Raw genomic sequence first — 25948 nt, forward strand, 5'->3', positions numbered from 1 at the left:
CCCAATGACGGCCTCCATAGCCGTGTGGCAATGAATTCTGCAGATTCACCACCATCTGGCTAAAGAAATCCTCATCTCCATTCTAAACGTACATCCTTTTATTGTGAGGCTGTGCCCTCAGGTCCTAGACTCTCTCACTTTATGAACTGTTAACAATTCTTCAGAAAATGTTATTTCCACTGGGTTTGAAAAAAAAGGGTGAGCCAAGAAACAAAATGGAGAAACAAAGGTCAGTTTTATTGACCACAGCTCTGGTTTAACCATCAAACAATGATATATAAAACAGCGATAGATTTATTCCTACCCATAGATTCTTTTGCCAAGAAAAACAGTTCTGAAAGCATTAACAACAGAGGGAATCTCTCTTCAAACAGCTGATTTGCTTTCCTGATGTTCATGCAGCTAAATCCATTCCCTCAGTTTCCTGGGTTTTATCCCACTGATCCACCTTCTTCATTTGCATCTTTTTGTTGCTGTTGCTCTAGCCCAGTCTTCACGATTTATTTTATGAATAACTTGATGCCTTGCTTCCTACATCATCTTCCTGTGTTCCCATGCTCTGCAAGGGAAAAAAAGTAAATCTACATCACAGAGTTTTTTTCTCTGATCCATAGTACCATTATAGAATGCCATTTAATTTTAAGCTACTCCATTACAATGGCCACTAACGCTTTATCAAATATTGTTATACCTAGTGTATTTTTTTAATGCTGTACATTTGCTCAGTATTGGTCACCCTGCTATAGGAAAGAAAAATAATTATGTTGCCAGGAGTCGAAGGAGAGGTTGGGCAGCAGAGAACTTTATTTCTTAGAGCGCAGGAGGCTGAGGGGTGATCTTATGCAGGTGTATTAAATCATGTCGAGTCAGGATGTTTAGGCACTAAAATTCTCTGAAATATGCAGGCAAAAAGGCATAATAAAATTACAAGAAAGGCATTTATTGACAAAAAAAGGCATGTATTCCCACCACCAAAATATGGTAAAAAATGATAATTATAAAGGTATACTACATTAAATGACCAAAGTTGCCTGGTTGCACATAGTTACTAGCATTTTTTTCAAATTATCTGGTGTTAAACTATGCCATCTGTCAGACAGAATATGCTTTAGTTGTGAAAAACCTATTTCTACCTCAGCTAAGGTCACTGGTGCATACCCAAAACAAGCTACAGACTCTATATTTATGTTGATATCTTGTGCATTACAACTACCTTTGAGAACTTTAGCTTTGAATTCCTTCAAGATCTTTGTTTGCTAAAATCATTCTCTCACATTTTCCTTGTATGTCTTTACCTGCATCGCCAGGAACTTTACGAATATCGTCAGTTACTTTGTTGAAAAACTGCAGGTAATTCACTAATGTTTCGCCACGTTTCTCAAAGGAAGTGATAGCTTGTGGGAAGTTTGCAAAATTGGAAACAATAAACACAAGATCGCGGTGGAGGGACTTTTTCTGCATGATTTCACTGACGATCCTGACTGCAGCAGATTCTTCTTCTTCAAAACAGTTGACGATTTATTTCATCTTTTCAAAATTTGCAGCATAGCAGAGTACAGCAGAGAGCCATGTACCCCACCTAGTCAAAAAGGGATGAGGAGGTAGTGGAATCTCGGGTGCCATTTCCTTGAAAAACTGCACAACTGTGAGGAAGATTTTCTTGACATTGGAAACTAGGCGATCGACATTTGGAAACAAGCTACGTATGTGCTTGGCAATTCTATGAAGTCCTTGAGCTAAGCATGTCAAATGCAAAATTTTGGGGAATAAAACTTTTTTGAGCATGAGCTGCTTTTTTCATGTACGGAGCTGCATCAGTCACAAACAGAAGAACATTCTCGCCAAAGTACAGCAAGTGAAGATGTAAACAACTGAGCAATAATTGAGCTGTTTGACTGCTACAATACTTCCGATGTCTACAAATACTCCTTTGATGGTTGAGCTGCCTCCAGTGTACCGATGACCACATTGGCAACATATCTCCCCACAGCATCGGTTGTCTCATCTATTGAGAACCATATTTTATTGCACGCAACTTCATCTCTAATTTTCTGCACAACAATGTTCAAGTTGCTGACAACATAATTACGGGCTGATAATGGGAAAAAAGCTTATACTTAAATTCTGGAAAAATGCGCCGACACCAACAATAAAAATGTGGATATCAAATATGTTTGAAACATTACATCTGGAAGAGATGAGATTCCTCCTAGCAGGTAAAGCAGACCAATTCCAAAAGACGTGGTCTATGTTTCTGGACCTATTACAAGTATGAGGTGCAATAGTAATTTAAAAAATAAAAACAAATATATAAATAAGTGGTATCAGGACCTGGTAACGGGAGGTAAAATAACAAAAACAGACTTGGTTGGTAGTCCCCTTTCTGCGGAGTTTAATGTTATAATAGAGCGATTGTTTCTATTTTCTCTTTCTTTCTTTTCTAGGGTCTATTTTCTCACTTTACTTCCTTCTCTAACTTCTTTCCTAAGGGGCTTTTTTTTCCCTACACTCTTGCACTGCACGACTCTCTTGCACTTTCTTTACTTTCCTTACTTCTACCTTTTTCTTAAAGCTCAAAAAAAAATGAAGCGGTACAAAAAATGTATTAAGATATATGTGTTGTGTAGGATTGTAATTTACCGTACTTCTAATAAAAATTTAAAAAAAAAACATAATTTTTCCGTAATGATGACTCGCTTGGTATATGTTCCTCTGTGTATTTCTCCAAAAAACCTCTGAGAGGTTTGTTTTCCAATTTCCAGTGGAATTCCAGCATCAATGAATGTCTTGCACAGATCACTCGAAAACCCAAATTTGCGACTGGAGCCAGCAGTAAATGTAGTGAGGAGCCAAGCTAGGGTATTTCACTTGGGTAGTCTACACCCCAGTGATATCAACATTGACATCTCTAATTTTAGATAGACCTTGTCTTCTCCCTCCTCCCCCGCTCTCCTTCTAGTCCTACTGTATCCGCCTCTTCTTTTCTTTTTCTCACACCCCCCCCATCAGTCTGAAGAAGGGTCTCGACCCGAAACGTCGCTTATTCCTTCTCTCCATAGATGCTGCCTCACCCGCTGAGTTTCTCCAGCATTTGTCTACCTTCGATTTGTCCAGCATTTGCAGTTCTTTCTTAAATAGATCTTGAAGAAGACTGAGCCAGCGGGCAGCGGCACGAACGAATGAACGACCAACGGTGGCGCCCCCGGTTTCATCCCGGTGGTGGAAATTTTCTTGTAAGTTATACTATGTTAACACGTTAATGATAACATTAATATTAATGTGTTAACATAGCAAACGTCATTGTAATCACGGTACAACTAGAGAAAATAGCACGACCTATTAGCAAAACGGCAAAAAAAAGGATGATTTAGGCACTCGATCGTGAAAAAGGCATTATCCTGGTGACATCACCAAAAGGGCATGAAAAGGCACATGGCATTTATGGTAAAATCTTGGCGCTAATCATGAGTAAAATAGAGAGGGTGAATTCATAGGATCTTTTTTTCCAGGGTATGGGAATCAAGAACTAGAGGGACGGGTAACCTCAGGCAACCAGGCAACTTTGTTTCCGCGCTATACGATTCCAGGACTACTTTAAATTTTCTTCCATCAGATGAATTAAGGGCTCGTGAAAACTATATCTATTGTAGATAATTCTGAATTAAACCAACTTGAATAGAAGATCTTCATTATTCGATTGCCACTTGATCAAAACCTTTAAATTGTTTTACCAAATGCCAACATGGATGTAATGTCAACACAAGGATTGCAATGTGTCGAGAAAATTTCCCACCTCGACGTTCCACGAGTAATTGGGAATACGCGATAAGAGTTGCATTGTTACAGTTACCTAGTCTGACCAGCTATTTGTGGTCTGAAGAAAGGTCCCAGCCCAAAACGTCACTTGTCCATTCTATCCTTAGACCTGGCTGAGTACTTCCAGTACTTTGCGTTTTGCACCCATTTCTTACCTTCTGTACAAACTGTGGATTAACAGTGATTTCTTGATCCATTGCTTTCAGCTTCTCATCTAATTCTATACATTTTTGCATCTGGAAATTAAAATGGCAACATAGTCAGTTGCATAGAAACATATGACAACTACATGTCAATCATTATTCTCAGGATTATGTTTTCTTTAGGGTTTTACAGATACAGCATGCAAACAGGTCCTTTGATCCTCGTCAACCATCGATCATCCGTTCACACTAGGTCTATGTTATCCCACTTTCGCCTTCACCCGTTATACCAGGGGAAATTTACAGAAGCCAATTAACCTTCAAGTCCGCATGTCTTTGGGATGTGGGAGGAGACTGGAGCAACCGGAGGAAACCCACGCGGTCAGAGGGAGAACGTGCAAACTCCACACAGGCAGCGGCTGAAGTCAGGATTGAACCCGGGTCTCTAGTGCTTTGAGGCAGCAGCTTTACCAGCTAGGCCACAGTGCTGCCCCTACGACATGATGCTAAATAAATGATCATAAGTAAATATATATTGGAGGAAAACGGACAGAAAATGTTTTAGGTCGGCACACAGGAGTTCTGACCCCAAAATTAATCTGATGAACAAATCTATCTATCCAGATATTATAAATTTATTTAGCTTCTATGTATCATTTTGCTGCATGTTGTTGCATTTTTGTTACACTGAGTGCTCCAGACAGATAGCCTTTTGTTTTCACAAGCAGTGCATTGAAATGTATGCACCCTGACAGCTTAGGAGAGTGTAGGGACAACCGAGAGGCTGTGGAAACTCCCATGGACAATCAAGGACATTAAATTGTGAAATTCCATAGCCAGACAAACAAGGGCATCACCCACATTAAAAAGCAAATTTCCCTCAAAGTCATGTCCTAACTTGGATATACATCAACATTTGTTCATCATCATCATCATTGTATGCAAATCCTACCAATTCTACCAAAGGACAGCAATGGTTCAAGAGAGATCACCATTATTTCATCAACGGCAATTAAAGATGGCTAATAAATGGTAGCCTTGTCAGTGTAACCATGTCCCATATATGAATAAAACAAATTCTAACATGTTTAAATTATAAATGTCAACAAACATTAGTTATAATTATTTTTTTTATTACCTCGTGGTCAATGTTTAGAAGCATGGCTGGGTTATTGTATTTCTCTGGGTTGTCATGGAAACTAACCATACCATCCTTCTGATTAATACTAGCGTAGATTTCCCCATCATCTATCTGAAACAAAGTTAATTTCATGAAATCAAAGACAAATTTTTTTCATCAGCAAATGTAATGATATAATTTTATCTGATTTAATCAGTTAGATTAAAAAAATACAAAAATAATTTTCTCTGAAATGAACGCATTGACATTACATAAAAAGGCAGCATTCTGTTTTGTGAAAAGCTACGTCCTCAGTACAAATCCCTGCTGAACAAAATTTGGCACAATCCTGCATTCATTTTCTCCATCTCACAACTAATTATTGCCCATCATAAGATTATCCCCAATTCTATCCCGAAAAATAATCCAAATGATTTAGCTCTGTGTAAATGTTCTCCGGTGTGTTTTATGTGCGAGGTGGGGGAGGGGGTCGGGGGAAACTTTCTTTCAGTTTCTTACCTTGCCGGAGATGCGATTGTTTTCTGGGTCGCATCTCCGGTCCTTCTGCGACCTACCATCGATGGAGCTGGAGGCCTCTCGGACTGACTCGAGTCCCACCGTGGGGCGTGGACTTAACATCGGAGCTGATCCCTTGCCTGGGATCGCTCCAACCGCGGCCTGCGGACTTACCATTAAGAGCTAGCAGTTTCGAGTAGCTAGTCGGGAGCTCCAATGCCACAGAGGCTCGACCAGCCCCGACGTGGGGTTCGATCGCCCCCCAATGACATTCCCCCCAATGCAGGAGCTGATCGCCCAGATGCGGAGGGCCCAAACGCCGCCGGCTACGGGAGTCAAGATCCTCCCGTCAATAGAGGGCTCAGGGCCCCGACCGCGGGAGAGCATTGGGGAAATCCTTTCGGACCGAGATAAGAAAAACATTTTTCACACAGAGAGTGGTGAATCTCTGGAACTCCCTGCCACAGAAGATAGTTGAGGCCAGTTCATTGGCTATATTTAAGAGGGAGTTAAATGTGGCCCTTGTGGCTAAAGGGATCAGGGGGTATGGAGAGAAGGCAGGTACAGGATACTGAGTTGGATGATCAGCCATGATCATATTGAATGGCAGTGCAGGCTCGAAGGGACGAATGGCATACTCCTACACCTATTTTCTATGTTTCTATAGAAGGGATGAGATTTGAACTTTTTTTTTTTGCCTTCCATCATATTGCGGAATGTGGAGGAGTCACTATGGTGGATATTTATGTTAAAATGTATTTTGTGTGTTCCCCTTTTTATTTGTATGACTAACTTGCAAATGAAATTTTTCATGTTGCAAAACATACTTGGCTAATAAAGTATTATTGTGATTGTGATTGTGTGATTAGTAGGAATACCATATTTTGACAAGGCAGGTTTTGCAATGAACCCATAATGACCGCAGCCAACTGATTTGGGCATCCCATGAGGAAGTGGAGATTTGGAGACAATGGGTGCTGATGGCCACAAATCCCTCCAGCAGTTGCCAAACATGCACAGAAACTCTTGCCCAGAGTTGGTGAATTGAGGACAAGGCGACATAGGTTTTAGGTGAAGAGGAAAATATTTAATAGTAATCTGAGGGGTCACTCTTTCACACAAAGGGTGGTGGGTGTACGGAACAAGCTGCCAGAGGAGGTAGTTGAGGCTGGGGCTATCCCAAAGTTTAAGAAAAAATTAGACAGGTATATGGATAGGACAGGTTTGGCGGGATTTGGACCAAACATTGGCGGGTGGGATATGTTCGCCGGTGTGGGCAGGTTGGTCCGAAGGGCCTGTTTCCATACCGTATCACTGTATGACTCTATGACAACAGCTATCCTTAGGGTAGTTTAAGAGTCCAAATATGGCAGGATAACCGCAGGATTAATTTAATGTCACATCCAACCTAGATTTATAAAAGATCCGGAGAAAATCCATTCTCGTCATTAATGTCAGACAACACACCACGTTTTGAGGAAAAACGAACATATTTGGAAAGCATGTTAACTGCTATGTTATCATGGTGGAATCTATTACGAATCCGTGGAGATATAAATTGGGCCACCATTTGATGGCTGGGTCTCAAATGCAGAAATTCTAATCTATTTCCCTTACACAGTTTTCTTCCAACAAAGACGCATTTCTTTCCCCTCGAAGAATGAATTTAGTATTACACTCAAAGATGAAATAATCTGCTTCAACAACCAATTCCACCAAAATGTCCTAACATCCAGGGGCAAGAATGTTCAATCTTCTGGGTAACAATTTTAAAATAACATCGTCACACTGATTTGTGCTCATTTAAAACACTTTCAGATATCAGAAAATAATTCCATTAATCTTTTTGGAATCATATAGTCCTAATCGTTTAAATCTTTCCCCACTATGATTTCCATTTTTAGTAAATCCAAGGTACATTTCCTATGACAAAGTCCTTTCTGCAATAGAATAGTCAAAACTGCACATATCATTATTTGTAAAGCTGCATCTGCAGTTCCTTGCATCCACATAATTGTTTTCTGTGTCCTGACCAATGTTTAACATGGATTTATTTTCAGATTGATTTTTTGAGTTTACTGCTCACATATTATCAGCTTTTATGACTCTACCTCTGCTTTTTCTGCAAACTATACAGTTGATTCTCCAAGTATAATCTTTTAAATCATTTTCTTATTTAGCTACATAAAGCCTTACCATGTGAAGTACGTACTTCTCCGCTTCCTGAGCGCCCGATAATTGTACTCTACTAGCCATGTCTTGCAAGGACAACGTTAAGAACGTCTGCAATTAAAAACAAGGTACTTCTCAACGTAATAGAAAATAGGCCAGATGTTATGAGATAGATATACATTTTCCAATATAATCTACAATACAAGAACACGGTTAGTGAAAAAAAAATTATAGTATCACCAGATACTTGATATAAAGGTAACTGCATCCTGTAAAAGCAAATCCTTTTAGAGATTAACCAATGTTTTTCAGGAATTGTGAAGATATCAGATTTAGAAGTATGACGATCAAATTAACTCCTGCAAAACGTCAAATTTTTCAGGCTCCCAATGAACCTGTTCACCCACGCACATGCAGTTATCAGAAGATACATAAATCGCAAAGGCCTCAGGCACTTTTAAATTCCTTGTGTTGGACTAGGTTATGAATGCTAAAAGTGGTCTCAATACTCCTGCACTATGCATATTTCACCAGTCATTCTCTCATCGTCTACCATCCATTTATAAGCGGATATTTGCATTAATATATATAAGTGGCACAGCTGCACATGCTACATTTTTGTTTCTCATGTTTAGTTTAGTTTAGTTTAGAGATACAGCAGAGTCCACATCAACCAGCGATCCTCATACACTAACAGAATCCTAAACACTAGGGACAACTTACATTCTTTACCAACGCTAATCAACCTACAAACCTGAACATCTTTGGACTGTGGGATGAACCCGGAGCATCCGGGGGAAATGGTCACGGGGAGAATGCACAAACTCCGTACAGACAGCGCCCATAATCAGGATCAAACCTGGATCTCTGGTGCTGTAAGGCAGCAACTCTACTCCTGCGCCACGTGCCGCCCTCATAATGTTGAATGGCACGATCATTTTTATTTGGTGGACAGATCATATAGCACAGAAATCCACTATATTTCAGCATATAGTTTTGTATTGCTTTTCTGACTATTTTCTCCTCCAAAACATTTTTGTTTCTTTATTCTCAAACACTGCACTGCTGATCTGATGCAGTGGATACCCTCATCTTACAAGACGTACACATTTCTAATGACCATCTTTGTAATGATCACGAGCAATGCTGCTGGCTAATTTTCCTCTTCAGTACCAAAAGCACATAAAATTAACTCAATCTTAGCCATTGGTGCAAAACCAGGCAAGCACAACTTTTACAGATCTCTTATTTCTGTTAAAAAAAAGTCTAGTGGTGGAAATAATTGAGAACAAATTACAAAGCCAACCTTTATCACGGTAAAATACTTCAGACGATCAAGACTTTGGGAAAGTGGAAGGAACTATTTTATTGGAAATTTAACTTTACATTGCCATTGCAAGAACTTACACCTTTAAGCACACTGAAAGAAAACTAAACAGATTCACTTAGTTATCTCTATGGCTTGATGTATAGTGCTCTTTACCCAGATATGTCTTACCTTTGTTAATCTTTGAATGTTCTTTTTATAAAGAGAGGACAGGCATTGTTTGACCAGTCCCATGTTATTATCTCTTGTGAATGTTTCATTGTGTTTGTTCACAACATTTCGAAGTTCTGCTGGGTTATTTGTTGCATACACTTGTGCTAATTCATGATAGGCATTACTAAGGGGCTGTTGAAGGATAGACAACACAAGATACAGTTTACCTCATTGATGCAGAGATTGTGCAATTGTTTTTCAATTGACAGAAAGTGTTAACTATACATTCTAAATACATGAATATTTAAAGAAAAAACATTCATGGTGCATTATATATTTCAATTATTTATTTTACATGTAAGTTAAAATGATTCCCTTAGTAACCATACATATTTTAACACTTATACATTTCCTCTGCTGTCATTTGAACTTCTCTATTATAAGGGCACCAGTTGAAGATGCTTTTGTGAGCAGCACAGCTAACAATAATTTCCCACTTCCTAAACCACAGAATGAATCTTATGAGAAGAAAGGTCTAGAGAGCAAGACTGATGAAAATAATGCGCCAAAGTTGCACAATCTGAATTCACAGTAAATAAGGACATTGTCAGGGGTGATGTAATGCAGTGTAATAATGAACATATTCTAAAAGACAATTAGAAGACAAAGTAGGAATAATACCTTGCCAATTCAGTGGAAGGAAAGAGAAGAAATAACTTTTCCATGAACGTTTGCTTTTACACAAAGTAACATGTCCATACGGTTCTAGTTCAGCATTTTCCTATTGTAATTCATGATGTCAACATGAAAAAGGCCATCATTTTGGGAATTCTCTTCAAACCTGTTCACATTTGGACCAGAGCAATGATTGGAGTCAAGCTGTCTGATGACAGCCACATGGAGCATCAATGAACAGTTTCTTATTGAGCAAGTGTCCCGATAGAACAATCAAAGACCAAAACTCATTAACGTTAAAGTGGAATTAAGAAATAAATCTGCCCCCACCAATTCCTACATATAGATACGTGTTTCATATGCATAAACTTTACTGCCTTCGTCAGTTTTAGCCACTGAGAATTCCTAACTCTACATTTCCCATTACGTTTTATTGCACTTATTATGATCTCTGACAAACTTTGAGCAAATCTTAGGATAGCAAGGTCAAAACACACTGAACATTAAATCTCCTTTTGCAGGATTATGCATTCAATACTAGTAGAAGTGTGTACACTTTCTCACTCTGTAACACAAGTGGTTCTGTTCATCTCTCCAAAACTTTCAATTTTTCCATTTAAGAATCCAGATCAAATAGTCTTCACAGCACATATATTTTCATTTATATCAGATTTCAATTACAATTATTTCTGCAGAGCTACACCAATCAGCTATTTCACCACACATGCTACAAAATATTGCCTCTCCTCATTACTAGCAAAGTATATTTCTCACTCACACGCTGGGTGAATTCTAAATTTCAGAGCCCTAACAGATCTTCTTAGAGCTGCAGAGTTCAACCCTATCCCCCAGTTCTAATACTATCAAACTGTCCCAGCAATCCTAAAATTCAATTTCTCATTCCCCTCTCCAGCACAAATATAAAAATGGAAAAGGAATGGTCAAGATGTCAAGGGGTAAAAGAACAAGAAAAAATTTCAAACTGGAAAAAAAAAGTTTGATATATTTTCCAGAGGCAATTTTCAAACTGCCTCATTGTGGGTAACAGACCCCAATTATTTTTCCTCAAAACTAATATCATTTCCCTCAATGCAGCCAATCCTCAACGTACATTATCATCTTCTGAGAAAAATGCCATCAATTGTAATGCTTTCTACATATCCAATTTAAAGAAGTCTCACCTATTTTGAATCTACTCTACATTTTAAAATCTAGTCATTTAGAATTCAACTACAGGCTGCAATATCCAAATGCAAAGAGGAACCCTTCCCTAGCTATAATCCTGGGCTTCCAACAATAACATTATAAAGTTCTCTCTATCCCCGTTAGACCGTCCTCAAAAGGAATTTGCGTCTTAAGGACAAGAGAGAAAGGGGACAAAACTGGCGTGGAAGTTTTCACTAAGTCATAACACTTATTCGGTATTGGGTACCCACAGCTTAGTGGCTACATTATTATTTTTTTATGTGCTTTTAACCTTTACAAGGCATCTTCTATTAATTTAGTTTTTGGAATAAGTTATTGCCCTTGAGCAAATCAAACCTAAGTTTAATTTTAATTACAATGTCAAAATAAAAGCGTTTCCTAATATGACAACAACAAAAAATTGTCGATTGAGCCTGTCACAAATGGACGTTGTATAATTCTGTGCTGTTATTTGCATGCAGTTTGTATTAGTGTATGTAGAAAGGATGGTGATAGTTTCCTGCAGTTTGTCACGAGAAACATGGAAATGATTAGGGGAGATACGAAGATGTTATACAGGGCAACCAGAAAGGAAAGTAACCTTTAAGCAGCAACACATTTGTAGAATTTTCAAATGGTAACTTTTAGACTTTACCATTGTAGGCACCATCTCCCAGTCACTTTTTCCTCAGCACTACTATCATCATGTCAGCCGTGCTGCTCACAAGGTGTTCAACAGTTTACATCATATGCCAGTCCACATCTGAATTAAATCAAGCCAAAGGGCAGCAGGGGAAAGAGCACAAATATTGAAATAAAAAGTCAAAATTAACCAAGCAATGGACACACTTAGTTACTTTGATGTATGTATTTCTCTCAGCCATTCTTTTAAAATAAAATAAAGAGCATATAATTGCATTAATTTAAATAAAAATCAAATTAACTGCAGATGCTGGAAATCTGAAACAAAAACAGAGAATACTGGAAACATTCAGCAAGTCAGGCAACATCTGTGGAAAGGGAAACAGGGTTAATGTTTCAGTTTAAAATTTTAGTAATTTAAATTCAATGATGGATCTTCAATATCATATCTGAATTCTGCTTCTCGTTCCTCAGATACTGTCTAACCTACTGAGTACTTCCAGCATTTTCCATTTTTAATTACATTCATTTTCAATGAATTTTTTTTTTTTTTTTAAATACCCTTGATTTGAATTAATTCTATTTGTGGGAATGTGGGCATTGTTGACAAGAGCAGCATTCAGCCTACATCTCCAAATTACCTGGAATCAATCACTAGCCAGACTATAGATGTATATGCCAATTACAATACCATAGCTCTGGGGTGACATGCAGACCAGGAAACAGCAGCAGGTTTTCTTCAGTGAAGAAGGGTTTCGGCCCGAAACGTTGCCTATTTCCTTTGCTCCATAGATGCTGCCTCACCCGCTGAGTTTCTCCAGCATTTTTGTCTACCTGCCTTCATTATAGGTTGCCTTCATTAATTTCTGTTCGGATCTGGACATCTGAACTTTATCTCTATATCATTAGTATGTCTCTGGTTTCCTAATTCAGTAAACTAATAAACATTCTTAAAGTGCTCTATAGTAAAGTGCTAGGCAGCAAGCTGTTATGGGCGATTTAACAAAGGCAGTTGAATGAAGACATGTTTTAGGGAAGCTTTTAAAATACTTCCATGGCCACAAGCATTCAGTAATTGCCTGTATATCTTGTATGCTACTTCAAAAATTCAGTTAAATGCAAGAAAACGTTGTTTAAAAGGTACTGCAGGATATCGATCAGTTGGAAAGCGCAGACAGAGTTTAATCCAGTTAAGTGTGAGGTGTTGCACTTTTGGAGGTCAAATGTAAGAGGACAAATAAATGACAGGAGTACTTATCTATAGAGGGATCTTGGAGTGAAACTAAGCAACCCTCTGAAAGTTGCAACACAAGCAGATAGGCTGGTTAAGAAGGCATACTGTGTACTTGCCTTTATCAGTCAAGTCATTGAGTATAAAAGTTGAGAAGTTATGATGCAGCTATATTAAACTTTGGTTGGCCGACTTTCACGGTATTGTGTGAAGTTCTGGTCACTTTAATACAAGAAGGATGTGAAGGGTTTGGAAAGGGTGCAAAAGAGGTTCATCAGGACTTTAGAGGATTAGAGAAACATAGAAAATAGGTGCAGGAGTAAGCCATTCGGCCCTTCGAGCCAGCACCGTCATTCAATACGATCATGGCTGATCATCCAAAATCAGTACCCCGTTCCAGCTTTCTCCCCATATCCTTTGATTCCGTTAACCTTGAGAGCTATATCTAACTCTCTCTTGAATACATCATGTATTCAAGATCATTCTAAAATACAAAATCATGGCTAACCTGACTGTAATCTCAATTCCACATTCCCACCTAACTCTGGTAACATTCTATCCTCTTGCTTATCAAGAATCTAGATCTGTCTTAAAATACTCAATGATTTTACTTCTGTCATTCTTTGAGGCCTTCTGAGAAATAAAATCACCTCATCTCTGTCTTGGATGGGCAATCTGTTATTTTTAAACAGTAATCCTTAGTTCTAGATTCTCCCACAAGCCTTGGGAGAGAGCACTAGCTTCAAGCTTATCGTTTTCTCTGGAGCATCAGAGGCCGAGAGACAACCTGATAAAAAAGTATCTACAGTTATGAGAGGCATAGAAAGGGTAGATAGTCAGTCTTTTTTGCCAGGATGGTTGTGTTAAATACTAAGAGGACATGGATTTAATGTGAAAGGAGGCAAGCTCAACAAGATCTGAGAGACAAGTTGTACAGCGAGTGGTAGGTGTCTGGAACTGCCAGATAGTGGAAGCAGATACAATAGCTACATTTAAGAGACATTTCCACAGCCACTTGAACAGGCAGGGAATGGAGGGATATAGACAATGTGCAGGCAGATGAGATTAATTTAAATTGGCATATTGGTCGGCAAAGATATCATAGGCCAAAGAGCACGTTCTTGTGGTGTACTGTTCTATATTGTAAATTGGAGTCATAGAGTGATACAGTGTGGAAACTGGGCCTTCGGCCCAACTTGCTAACATGTCCCAGCTACACTAGTCCCACCTGCCTGCATTTGGCCCAAATCCCTCAAACCTGTCCTGCCCTGACATGTACCTGTCTAACTGTTTCTTAAATATTGGGATAGTCCCTGTCTCAACTACCACCTCTGGCAGCTTGTTCCATACCACCCTTTGTGTGAAAGGGTGACCCCTCAGATTCCTACTAAATCTTTTCTCCTTCACCTTAAACCTATGTCCTCTGTCGTATGTCCTTTGATTCAAAGGAATGGAATTTTGGATGCACAGTTCAATACCCACCATACTTTACAATTTACAATGGGTTATTATGGAAGAATACCCATCTAGCTGGTTAATAAAGGCGCATTTGGTGGTCCATCTGTAATTTCTGACATTTGGCTTGGAAGACATTGGCAGGATGCAGAAAATAAACAAAACCCAAGACATGTTTTGGGGATTAATCCCAGGATAGAAAAGTCGATGAGACTGTGAAAAGGGACAGCTAGGTTAATCCCTGTTCAGAAGGCAGAGATGAATGCCTCAATGGGCTCTTCAAAGAATATTAATAGAAAGAGACAGAAAGCAACTGTGGACTTAACTAAAAATTATAGAATGAGCTAAAGAATGGTGGAGGAATAGCAAAGACACATAGCTGCATTGAAGAAATGCAGTGTGATTGAGCTCTCGGGCAGCATTTATATCAAGTCATGTTTTTTGGATATGATTCCTAACATCTTAACCCTAAACCTTCATAAGGTATTCAAAGTTGTGATTTAAAGGATGAATTATCTATTTTGCTGGATTTCAAAACTAAACTGAAACTAACTTTTTTTTTAAATTAACCAGCATACATGTTACAACATACAAAAGTTCATTTTGTTTTCTGAAAATACACTATTAAATTGAACAATATTTGAATTAGTTATTACAAACACCCAGAATGGAAATTAGGTTGTAATATCTAGTTATGTGATGTATTATCAATTGAATAATTCAAAAGATATTGTTGCCCAAGATCCTTTTAACTCGTTTATTAGAATAAAAATTCTCACAGTATTTGTTAGACAAAGTTAGATGTTAGACATTTTTTCCTCGAAAATTAAATATGTAATCTCACCTTAATGAATCTTCCAACTATCTGTGACGTGTACTTAGGCAGTTGTTGAACCTTCCCGTGCAGTATCAACGAGACAAGTATATACTTTTTATAAGATTCCAACATAATATGACTGACTGCCATGGCTGGAGTTGTTATAGCCTGAGGGGAAGAAAAGGCTTCTATTTGTTAAAGAGCATTTCCACAATCTCATTTCAGCACTCACACAAGGGGGTAAAGGAATGGAATTAACAATGAATCAGATTAGTACAATCAAAGACAGCCTTCCCCAGCTGCCTTCTGTGTAATGTCCCAAGTCCAAACGTCAAGGATGAGCTACAACTGCAATCCTCTTCTCAAGCTTTTTTGCCACAATGCTTCATCTCAGCTTCAATAAGCTCCCAGCCATGGTGGAGCTTATCAGTAAGATGGATAGAAAATTGTTCCACTGCTACTGTGCCACTCAGAACAAAGATCAGTCTAATCATAGTCATTAAATTACAACACCCACACACTGCTTGTGAATGTGAAACTCGGAGGTTCTTGGAGATTGTTGAATCTGATATGTTGTTGGGGATATTGGCCTGAATGAGTAGCAAGCAATCATAGCTATTCTCTTCATTCCTAACCTCTTAACCCAAAACCTCTCAGATGTACTAGGGGACGGAGGAACTGAAGGAAATTCGCATTAATCAGGAAATGGTGTTGGGTAGACTGATGGGACTGAAGGCTGATAAATCCCCAGTTCCTGATGGTCTGCATCCCAGGGTACTCAAGGAGGTGGCTCCATAAATTGTGGACGCATCGGTGATAATTTTCCAATGTTCTATAGATTCTGGATCAGTTCCGGTGGATTGGAGGGTAGCTAATGTTACCCCACTTTTCAAGAACGGAGGGAGAGAGAAAGCAGGGAATTATAGACCAGTGAGCCTGTCATCGGTGGTGGGGAAGATGCTGGAGTTGATTATCAAAATGTAATAGCGGTGCACTTGGATAGCAGTAACAGGATTGGTCCAAGTCAGCATGGATTTACGAAGGGAAAATCATGCTTGACAAATCTTCTGGAATTTTTTGAGGATGTAACAAGTAAAAGGGACAACCATTCCCCTGCAACCACAAGAGATGCAACACCTGTCTCTTTACATAGAAACATAGAAATTAGGTGCAGGAGTAGGCCATTCGGCTCTTCGAGCCTGCACCGCCATTCAATATGATCATGGCTGATCATCCAACTCAGTATCCCGTACCTGCCTTCTCTCCATACCCTCTGATCCCTTTAGCCACAAGGGCCACATATAAACTCCCTCTTCAATATAGCCAATGAACTGGCCTCAACTACCCTCTGTGGCAGAGAGTTCCAGAGATTCACCACTCTCTGTGTGAAAAAAGTTTTTCTCATCTCGGTTTTAAAGGATTTCCCCCTTATCCTTAAGCTGTGACCCCTTGTCCTGGACTTCCCCAACATTGGTAACAATCTTCCTGCATCTAGCCTGTCCAACCCCTTAAGAATTTTGTAAGTTTCTATAAGATCCCCTCTCAATCTCCTAAATTCTAGAGAGTATAACCCAAGTCTATCCAGTCTTTCTTCATATGACAGTCCTGACATCCCAGGAATCAGTCTGGTGAACCTTCTCTGCACTCCCTCTATGGCAATAATGTCCTTTCTCAGATTTGGAGACCAAAACTGTACGCAATACTCCAGGTGTGGTCTCACCAAGACCCTGTACAACTGCAGAACCTCCCTGCTCCTATACTCAAATCCCTTTGCTATGAAAGCCAACATACCATTCACTTTATTCACTGCCTGCTGCACCTGCATGCCTACTTTCAATGACTGGTGTACCATGACACCCAGGTCTCGCTGCATCTCCCCATTTCCTAATCGGCCACCATTTAGATAATAGTCTGCTTTCCTGTTTTTGCCACCAAAATGGATAACCTCACATTTATCCACATTATACTGCATCTGCCAAACATTTGCCCACTCACCCAGCCTATCCAAGTCACCTTGCAGTCTCCTAGCATCCTCCTCACAGCTAACACTGCCCCCCAGATTAGTGTCATCCGCAAACTTGGAGATATTGCCTTCAATTCCCTCATCCAGATCATTAATATATATTGTAAATAGCTGGGGTCCCAGCACTGAACCTTGCGGTACCCCACTAGTCACTGCCCGCCATTGTGAAAAGGACCCGTTTACTCCTACTCTTTGCTTCCTGTTTGCCAGCCAGTTCTCTGTCCACATCAATACTGAACCCCCAATGCCGTGTGCTTTAAGTTTGTATACTAATCTCTTATGTGGGACCTTGTCGAAAGCCTTCTGGAAGTCTAGATACACCACATCCACTGGTTCTCCCCTATCCACGCTATTAGTTACATCCTCGAAAAATTCTATAAGATTCGTCAGACATGATTTACCTTTCGTAAATCCATGCTGACTTTGTCCAATGTTTTCACCACTTTCCAAATGTGCTGCTATCCCATCTTTAATAACTGACTAGCAGTTTCCCCACTACCGATGTTAGACTAACTGGTCTGTAATTCCCAGTTTTCTCTCTCCCTCCCTTCTTAAAAAGTGGGGTTACATTTGCTACCCGCCAATCCTCAGGAACTACTCCAGAATCTAAAGAGTTTTGAAAGATTATTACTAATGCATCCACTATTTCTGGAGCTACTTCCTTAAGTACTCTGGGATGCAGCCTATCTGGCCCTGGGGATTTATTGGCCTTTAATCCATTCAATTTACCCAACACCACTTCCCGACTAACCTGGATTTCACTCAATTCCTCCAACTCCTTTGACCCGCGGTCCCCTGCTATTTCCGGCAGATTATTTATGTCTTCCTTAGTGAAGACAGAACCAAAGTAGTTATTCAATTGGTCCGCCATATCCTTGTTCCCCATGATCAACTCACCTGTTTCTGACTGCAAGGGACCTACATTTGTTTTAGCTAATCTCTTTTTTTTCACATATCTATAAAAACTTTTGCAGTCAGTTTTTATGTTCCCTACCAGTTTTCTTTCATAATCTATTTTTCCTTTCCTAATTAAGCCCTTTGTCCTCCTCTGCTTACCTCCCCCCTCGACTCCATTCAAGGACCCCGACAGTCTTTTCAGGTGAGGCAGAGGTTCGCTTGCACCTCCTCCAACCTCATCTACTGTATCTGCTGTTCCAGGTATCAACTCCTGTATATCGGCGAGACCATGCACAGGCTCGGCGATCATTTCGCTGAACACCTCCGCTCGTCCGCCTAAACCAACCTCATCTCCCGGTTGCTCAGCAACTTAACTCCTCCTCCCATTCTGACATTTCTGTCCTGGGCCTCCTCCATTGTCAGTGAGGCTTAGCACAAATTGGAGGAACAGCTTGCTTGGGTAGCTTACACCCCAGCGGTATGAACATTGACTTCTCTAACTTCATGTAGCCTTTGCTTTCCCTCTCTCCATCCCCTCCCCCTTCCCAGTTTCCCCACCAGTCTTACTGTCTCCGACTACATTTTATCTCTGTACCGCCCACACCCCTGACATCAATCTGAAGGGTCTCAATCCGAAACTTCACCCATTCCTTCTCTCCAGAGATGCTGCCTGTCCCACTGAGTTACTCCAGCATTTTGTGTCTAACTTCCATTCAGTACTTTGCTTTTTCAAGTAATCTCCAGAAGACAAAAAAACAAAAACATTTGAGGATACCCTCGGGTCCCTTTTAAAAATATTGTAACTTTCCCACCAAGTCACAGGAATCTCTGGCCCCAAATAGAGGGGCAGCATTTGGAGAGGTACTGAAATCCTGAAGACCATTAGTTTGGAGTGTAATGAAACTCCCTTGAACTTTCAGAACCAGCGTACTTCCTACCAGCCCACCAACCTTATTACAGTGAGTCTGAAGAAGGGTCTCGACCCGAAACATCACCTACTCCTTCACTCCAAGATGCTGCCTCACCCACTGAGTTTCTCCAGCATTTTTGTCTACCTTCGATTTTTCCAGCATCTGCAGTTCTTTCTTAAACCTTATTACACAGATGCTACCCTATTTATGGCGAAGGCTACAGGTTCCCCATTGCCCTAATCAGCTTCCTCAAAATCCATCAAACTAGTGTGGAACTAAGTCAGTCTCAGTCTCAAGGCAATGTCCAAGAAAATGTTGTGTGACACCAAAAAAGGTCTCCCTTTCATCTGCTATTAGGTCATGTCAACATTAATTGACCAAATATAATTTGTCACTATGGCCAGAGTTACATCCTTAATTCAAAGTTCATCCAAAGGTATAAGTTGGAAGCACAAACAAATTATTATAATTACAACATAGAAGTGCTGCACAACAAGTTTATAACAACTGTAATATCATGCTGCCTATTCAGTAAATAATTACTCAGCTTTAGTGTCTTTAGATAACTTCTTTGAAGCAATCAAAGTTAGTATAGTCAATGTTTACCTGCTCGTAGAAATATAGTGCCCGCTCAAAGTTCTTGAGTCCTGTATAGATCATACCACCATAATAGTAATAACATAAAAAGTGCTTGGCGTCATAAGCTCCATTTTCTTTACAAATATCAGTCATATCCACCTCCAAGTAGGAAATTGCTGGGTTAAAGCATTTCGCAAGGAGACAAAGCTATAAACAAGAAGACAAAAGTAGCTTAGTCTTCAAAAAAACATATTTTCACTCTAATTTATACAAGCAATATTAATGCAAAAGCCATGATCTCATGTCTAATGTGTAGGAAGATTTAACACGTGTCGTTTAATTACAGTTCCAACTTACATGGCACATTTTATTTGTCTAACTAAAAGGCAATGTTAATTAATCATAGAATGATCAAATGTAGATTTTTGTCCAAATGACGAATTAAGGTTATTTTTAAAAAGTAATGATTATATGAAATTCTGCTATTGTTCTAGTCTTATGTTTAGTACTTTTGTGGAAGTGACATCTGTGAAATTAAACTGAAATTTCAGCCACACTGAAACATCCAATAATTTACAATAATTTATATTTACTGAAATAAAGGGGCACCTAAAAGTAGGTTTAAAGTATGAAGGAGGAGATTTAAAGGGAATCCAAAATTAAAAAAACTTCACACATAGTGGCAACTGAAATGAGCTGCCAACAGAGATGATGGAGGCAGGAACAGCAACCACATTTAAGAGGCATCTAAATAGGTATTAGAAAGCATGGGCATTGAGCAGAGCATGGGGGAGGGGGGTGGAATTAATACAGGCAAGTGGGATGTGGATAGATAGGCTTGGTGGTGCTGGATTAAAGGGCCTGTTTCTATGCTGTGCAACTCCATGCCTGAGTTTGCGGAATGAATTCCATTCCAAATGTATTGAATAACTCATGTAATATCTTATAATCTGAAATAGTATCTCTGTTTGTCTCCCCACAGATGCTGCCTGTCCTGTCGTGTTCAATCATTTTGTTTTTAAAGAGTGTGCTTGAATGAACATTTAATTATACTCCCATAAAACTGGACTCTGCACGTTTTTACATTTAATTACGATGTTGTGGCTGAATTTGAAATGCCACATACAAGCATGCTGGGAGCAGTGGTGTCCTGTACCAGGGACTTACCAGTTCTGTTTTTAGATGCTGTGGCAGTTCTGTGGGGGAGGGTGGGGGGTAAGGGGGGAAAAACTTGAAGAAGAGAACGGTTCAGCTTCACCAGCACTCGTGCAGTATTGACGGGTGAGGTTGAACAAGTGGGCAAACAAATCAAATTGCCATTGATATGGGGTGATGAAAGAGAACTTCAATTAAAGGACAGGAGAGCACCAAAGATAAGGTAGGTCACTGGGTTCAACACAATACAATTAATGAACAGAGACCAGAATTTAGGTGGGGGTATTTCAAAAAAATTCAGCCCTCGCAGATCAGCACTCTGGTAGTAAAATCTACTTAAACTACAGGTAGCAACAATGTGGTTCAAGAGGAGTAGTGCAAGGTGAGTGCCATCATTCCATGCAAACTCCAATCTCATTGGGCTCATAAGTGTGACGCACAACATAACACAACACAACAGAAAATACTCAATTTATTTTTTGTGTAAAACAGAATGGCTTTTAAGAGGTCATTATCATGCTTCACTTCAATTTTGACTTATGAAACAAAAATTAAATGCTATGTGATTGAATTTCTAAGCACGGGAATTTTTGTATCCAAATGAACGACCATTCGTACACAAGAAAATGAACGAAAGAGGTTATCTCACCTGGCAGAGATCAGCATGAACTGAGGTAAGTTGGTTTGTATTCATCTGCATCTTGTCTATGGCCTGTTTCAGAATGCTTATGCCTCGCAGTGGCTGTAACAAAGAAGTATATTATTTTTAACTGAGCATCTTTTAAAAAAAAATCTGTGGGTCATTATTTTAATAGATACAAATTCTCCTCAATGCCATCAGTTTTGCAACTTAAAATAACACCATGCTTCCCATTCCTGCTCCATCAATCCCAACTGGAAATGAGCCCATGGACATATGTGATGATGCGATTGCCTTAGAAAAAACGCAACAAGGCCAAAGATTCCTCTTCAAGATTTCTTCCCCCCCCCACAACTAGTCAAACGAAGGGTCTCGACCCAAAAGATCACCTATCCATGTTGTCCAGAGATGCTGCCTGACCTGCTGAGCTACTCCAGCACTTTTGTGTTCTTTTGTGAACAAATACTAAGAGTCGAGTGACATATGGAACCAAACCAGAATCAGACATTAAAATAGTAAGATCAAATATACTTATAGAACTCTAATTCAACAAGGGGAAGACTAAAGAACTGGCGAGAAAGATAAACACAAAACCTTTTTTTTTTATAACTTGAGTTTTTTAACACACAAACGGACAATGCCACTTCAATATGAACCCTTTTCAAGGAATATAACATCGCCGTCACATAAAACGTGGGACATATCATTTAATTGTGGGACATATCATTTAATTGTTCAATTTTATGATTGTCCCATTTCATCTAATATGTAAACCATCCAAAAACATTATCAATGTTATGAGCAAATGTAATAACCTAGCCTACAATATGCAACAATAATCACTTTATGTCAAATTTGATTGCCTGGGTAATTGGGGCTCAGAGTCAAACAAGATATAATTAATCATTCTGTATCTAAAATTGTTAAATTTTACACAGTAGAAACACATGTACATCAAGGTTCCATTATGGTATTTGCATCCAAAAGTAAGAAAACAAAAATTTCACAGAACTGTGGAATTTTTTATTGGAAAAATTTCCGACGTGCAAATAGTTTAATTAAATGATATTCCTTTGGGAGGTCAACTATAAAATAGTACAGTGTAATTTATTGACAAGACAGAACTCTTTCCCCATGGGCCAAATCACGGAATTCAACAAGCTGCTTGATTTTTCCAACAGCTTAATTTTTTGCTCTAGTGTTGTCTTTCTCCACTCATCCGCTCTGTCTTCAGAGGTCTGTACATCTTTTCAATCATTTGTTTAAAATATTTAGGCCCCAAACTACTTGAATTGGCCAGAATTAATTCTTAATATTCATTCTCGATTCATATTTTCCCCATTGCTGTGATCATGATCAAACTTACTGAGCTTAATCCAAGCCTCTGTCAGTGTTCTTTTCAACCAGCTGCTTGGATGCAAAAAAAAAGGTTTGCAATTCCCAAAACTAACAGGGAGATAGAAGTCAAACTGGAAGCAGACTAGGGGTATCATAATGGTTCTAGCATTTCATAGTAATATTTGATTTGAGGAGAGAAACAAATTTGAAAACTATTATAGAAATGTTTACCTGTTTTCTTTCTACTAAAGAATTTGTCAACTGATGGCAAAGACCTGCAACTGGAAAAAAAAAAAAATGTATTAGATGTGCTAAAATTGTGAATTGTAAAACTGTGCTAAAATTACTTTGATTACTTTGTAAAAGCTCACTGCAAATGTGTATAAAGAGATACTCACAGGTGTCTGTTGCATATCTGATATGTTCACCATTACAAGTACTAATAAAAAGCTGAACTTGGGAGAATAACGTCTCAAAATCTGGGATACTGGGCATAGAAAATTTCACATACCTATAGAACAAAAAAAGAAATAAAATAGTTATGTACCAGCATCATTTGATTTTCATTGCTAACATTTAAAAACAATCCAATATTAAAGGAAGGCATGTAGAAACCATTCCTCTTGCACCATAACCACCAAATATCTAATCTCATCTATTTACTTTAAAAGTATTGGCATTGTTAACTTTAATTTTAATTCTTTCAGTAGGGCAACTATTTATATTTTATTTTCCTCTACATAGAAGGCCTCCATTTGGCCCATCGAGTGCATGCCAGTTATTAGAGCAGACCCATCAGCCCCTTCACCAGCCTTTTCTCTTTAACCTATTCTCTCCCACATACCTAAGAACCACCCCCTCCCACTCCAATGCCACTTGCTTACACCCAGGGGCAACTTATTGGAACCAACTAACGTAATGTAATTTTTTTCAGAGGAAAGCCGAAATCATGGGGAAACCGCTTTAGTCAGAGGGTTGCTGGAAATGTGCAACAGCAGCATTAACAGGTATGCTGTACCCTCCTGGCAGCAGTGAGCTAATACCCTACCACACTGCTATCAATCCAATGTGAAGCTATTGTTGACTTGAATGAGCACTATGTTTCGTTTAGTTTAGAGATACAGCACGGAAACAAGCCCTTCGACCCAACGAGTCTACACTGACTGACTGTCCCAATTATTCTAGTGCACTCCACACACCAAGATTTACAATTTTTACTGAAGCCAATTAACCTACAAACCTGTACATCTTTGGAGTGAGGGAGGATATCAGTGCATCTGGAGAAAAAACCCAGGCGGTCACGGGGAGAACGTACACACTCCGTACGGACAGCTCCTGTGGTCAGGATCGAACCCGGGTCTTTGGCGCTGTAAGGCAGCAACTCTACCGCTGCCCCATCGCGCCACCCAAAACAGTAACATTTATGGAGGGAAATGCCTCAAAGGCTCTCAATTATTCTCTCTGGCACTTCACGAGAACAGGAACAAGGATGCAAATGTTACTACGTAAAATCGATCAACTATATACACTTTACATGAAGAAGACAATCGTTTGGAACTTACAATACTGCCAAGACTCCCAGAGAATGTTCCTGCACATCCAACGCACCTAGCACTGTATCCAAATGAGAGAGGTTTTTAGCCAGCAGCTCTCCGCTCTTGTTAATGAGGTCACATAGCTGAGTCATTTGGCCTGTAAGAAAATAAAATAAGCCACATATTAAATTTAGACAGGAAAGGGAATGGCAGGTATTCAAATTAGCAGCACTATCCGACAGGGACTGATGTTAGGATTGCAACTACTCATTGCATTAAAGACAAATTAGATGATGAATAGATAAAGTACACTTGCCAATGACCCAAAAGATGGGGTGTAGTTGAATTACCATAGAAAAAGGGTTAGGAACCTTTCCTTGACAGAGCACTAGCTAGGAACTCACTTCATCAATTATTAACTTAGAATGTGAAAAGAATAGAATTCTGTTAGAAAAGAAACAGGATGGGTAAATATAATGACAGATAAAAACAATGCATTTTAGAATGGGTTTGAGAAACTAAATCCTAGTTCTTGAGTTTAGTTTCTATTAGTTTAAACTATTCATCTTTAATCTACTAGTTCTTGATATTCAGCATGTCTCGAGTGACTCTTACAAACTTCTACAGATGCACCATTTAAAGCATACTGTTGGGCCTCGTTTAGGAGCAGCTCTGCCCAAGACTGCAAGAAATTGCAGTCATAGATATGGCCCGGTGCATCACACAGACATGACTTCCCACCATCGACTCCGTCTACAGTTCATGCTGCCTCAGAAAAGCAGCCAACAGCAAAGACGTGTCCCACCCCTGTCCAGTGCTTCCACACCTAAAAAAAATCCTTAAATAGAATCCCAAATTTCCTGGAATTTGATCGTATTTCCTGAAATTTACAAAAATGCTTCCTGCGTGCTATTTGTTGTTGGGTTTTTTTTAACAGCACAAAGCAGAACAAGGCAAAATAGATCTATTTAACTACACTGTATCTGCCTGCTTCTGTTACTCACTTGTACAGCGTTGTGCAAGGCAGCTTTCGTTGCCTCCAACAGCTTTCGTTGTCTTCGTTTTTTCAACCTGCTCACATGTGTCTCAGTCTCTGCGCTCTCTCCCTCCCACTCTCCCTTCCTTTTTTCTCTCCTCTCTTATTCCCTCCCTCTGCCCCTCCTTCCCTCTCTCAATCCCCCTCCATCTCTCCATCTTCCTCTCTCCACCCCACCCCACCCCTCCTCTCTCCCCCTTGAGCCCACCCACTGTTCTGTAAGATCAAGGCCAAACCCAATGTAACTGCAATCCGACCACCACTGGTAACTTTTCATCACTAGGCTTATCCAGAATTCTACCACTGCCTGTAAAATAATCAATGGCTCAACTTCCACTGAGAAAGAGAATTCCAAAGACTCATTATTATACGAGAATTTTCCTGAACAGTCTGGTACCCATAGCGCTATGTTTAAAGCCCATAGTGCTGCAGCCAGTAGCACTATATTTAGAACCCATATGCTGCAGCCGACAGGTCTTTGTTTAAATTCCCACGTATTAAACTGACAGCGCTCTGTTTAAACCTTTGAGCAACAAACCGGCAGTGCTGCGTGTATTACCTTTACACCCCTTCGTGGGCCGG

General features: G+C 39.5%; 1 protein-coding gene across 1 annotated transcript in view; it reads right to left on the reverse strand.

Annotated features, from left to right (window-relative positions):
* Positions 1-216: 216 nt before the first annotated feature.
* Positions 217-25948, reverse strand: part of cops3 (COP9 signalosome subunit 3) — a 31239-nt gene continuing 5507 nt past the window's right edge. Inside the window, exons 2-12 of the mRNA XM_055651700.1 lie at positions 24358-24487; positions 23194-23306; positions 23027-23076; positions 21467-21559; positions 19690-19869; positions 15280-15420; positions 9266-9439; positions 7792-7878; positions 5098-5211; positions 3972-4052; positions 217-559 (exon numbers count right to left, since the gene is read on the reverse strand). Coding sequence (XP_055507675.1) covers positions 506-559; positions 3972-4052; positions 5098-5211; positions 7792-7878; positions 9266-9439; positions 15280-15420; positions 19690-19869; positions 21467-21559; positions 23027-23076; positions 23194-23306; positions 24358-24487 — 1217 coding nt within the window. The 3' untranslated portion in view covers positions 217-505. The remainder of the gene's footprint in view (positions 560-3971; positions 4053-5097; positions 5212-7791; positions 7879-9265; positions 9440-15279; positions 15421-19689; positions 19870-21466; positions 21560-23026; positions 23077-23193; positions 23307-24357; positions 24488-25948) is intronic.

Source organism: Leucoraja erinacea, chromosome 20 (genome assembly GCF_028641065.1).
Source record: "Leucoraja erinacea ecotype New England chromosome 20, Leri_hhj_1, whole genome shotgun sequence".
Classification (NCBI taxonomy): domain Eukaryota; kingdom Metazoa; phylum Chordata; class Chondrichthyes; order Rajiformes; family Rajidae; genus Leucoraja; species Leucoraja erinaceus.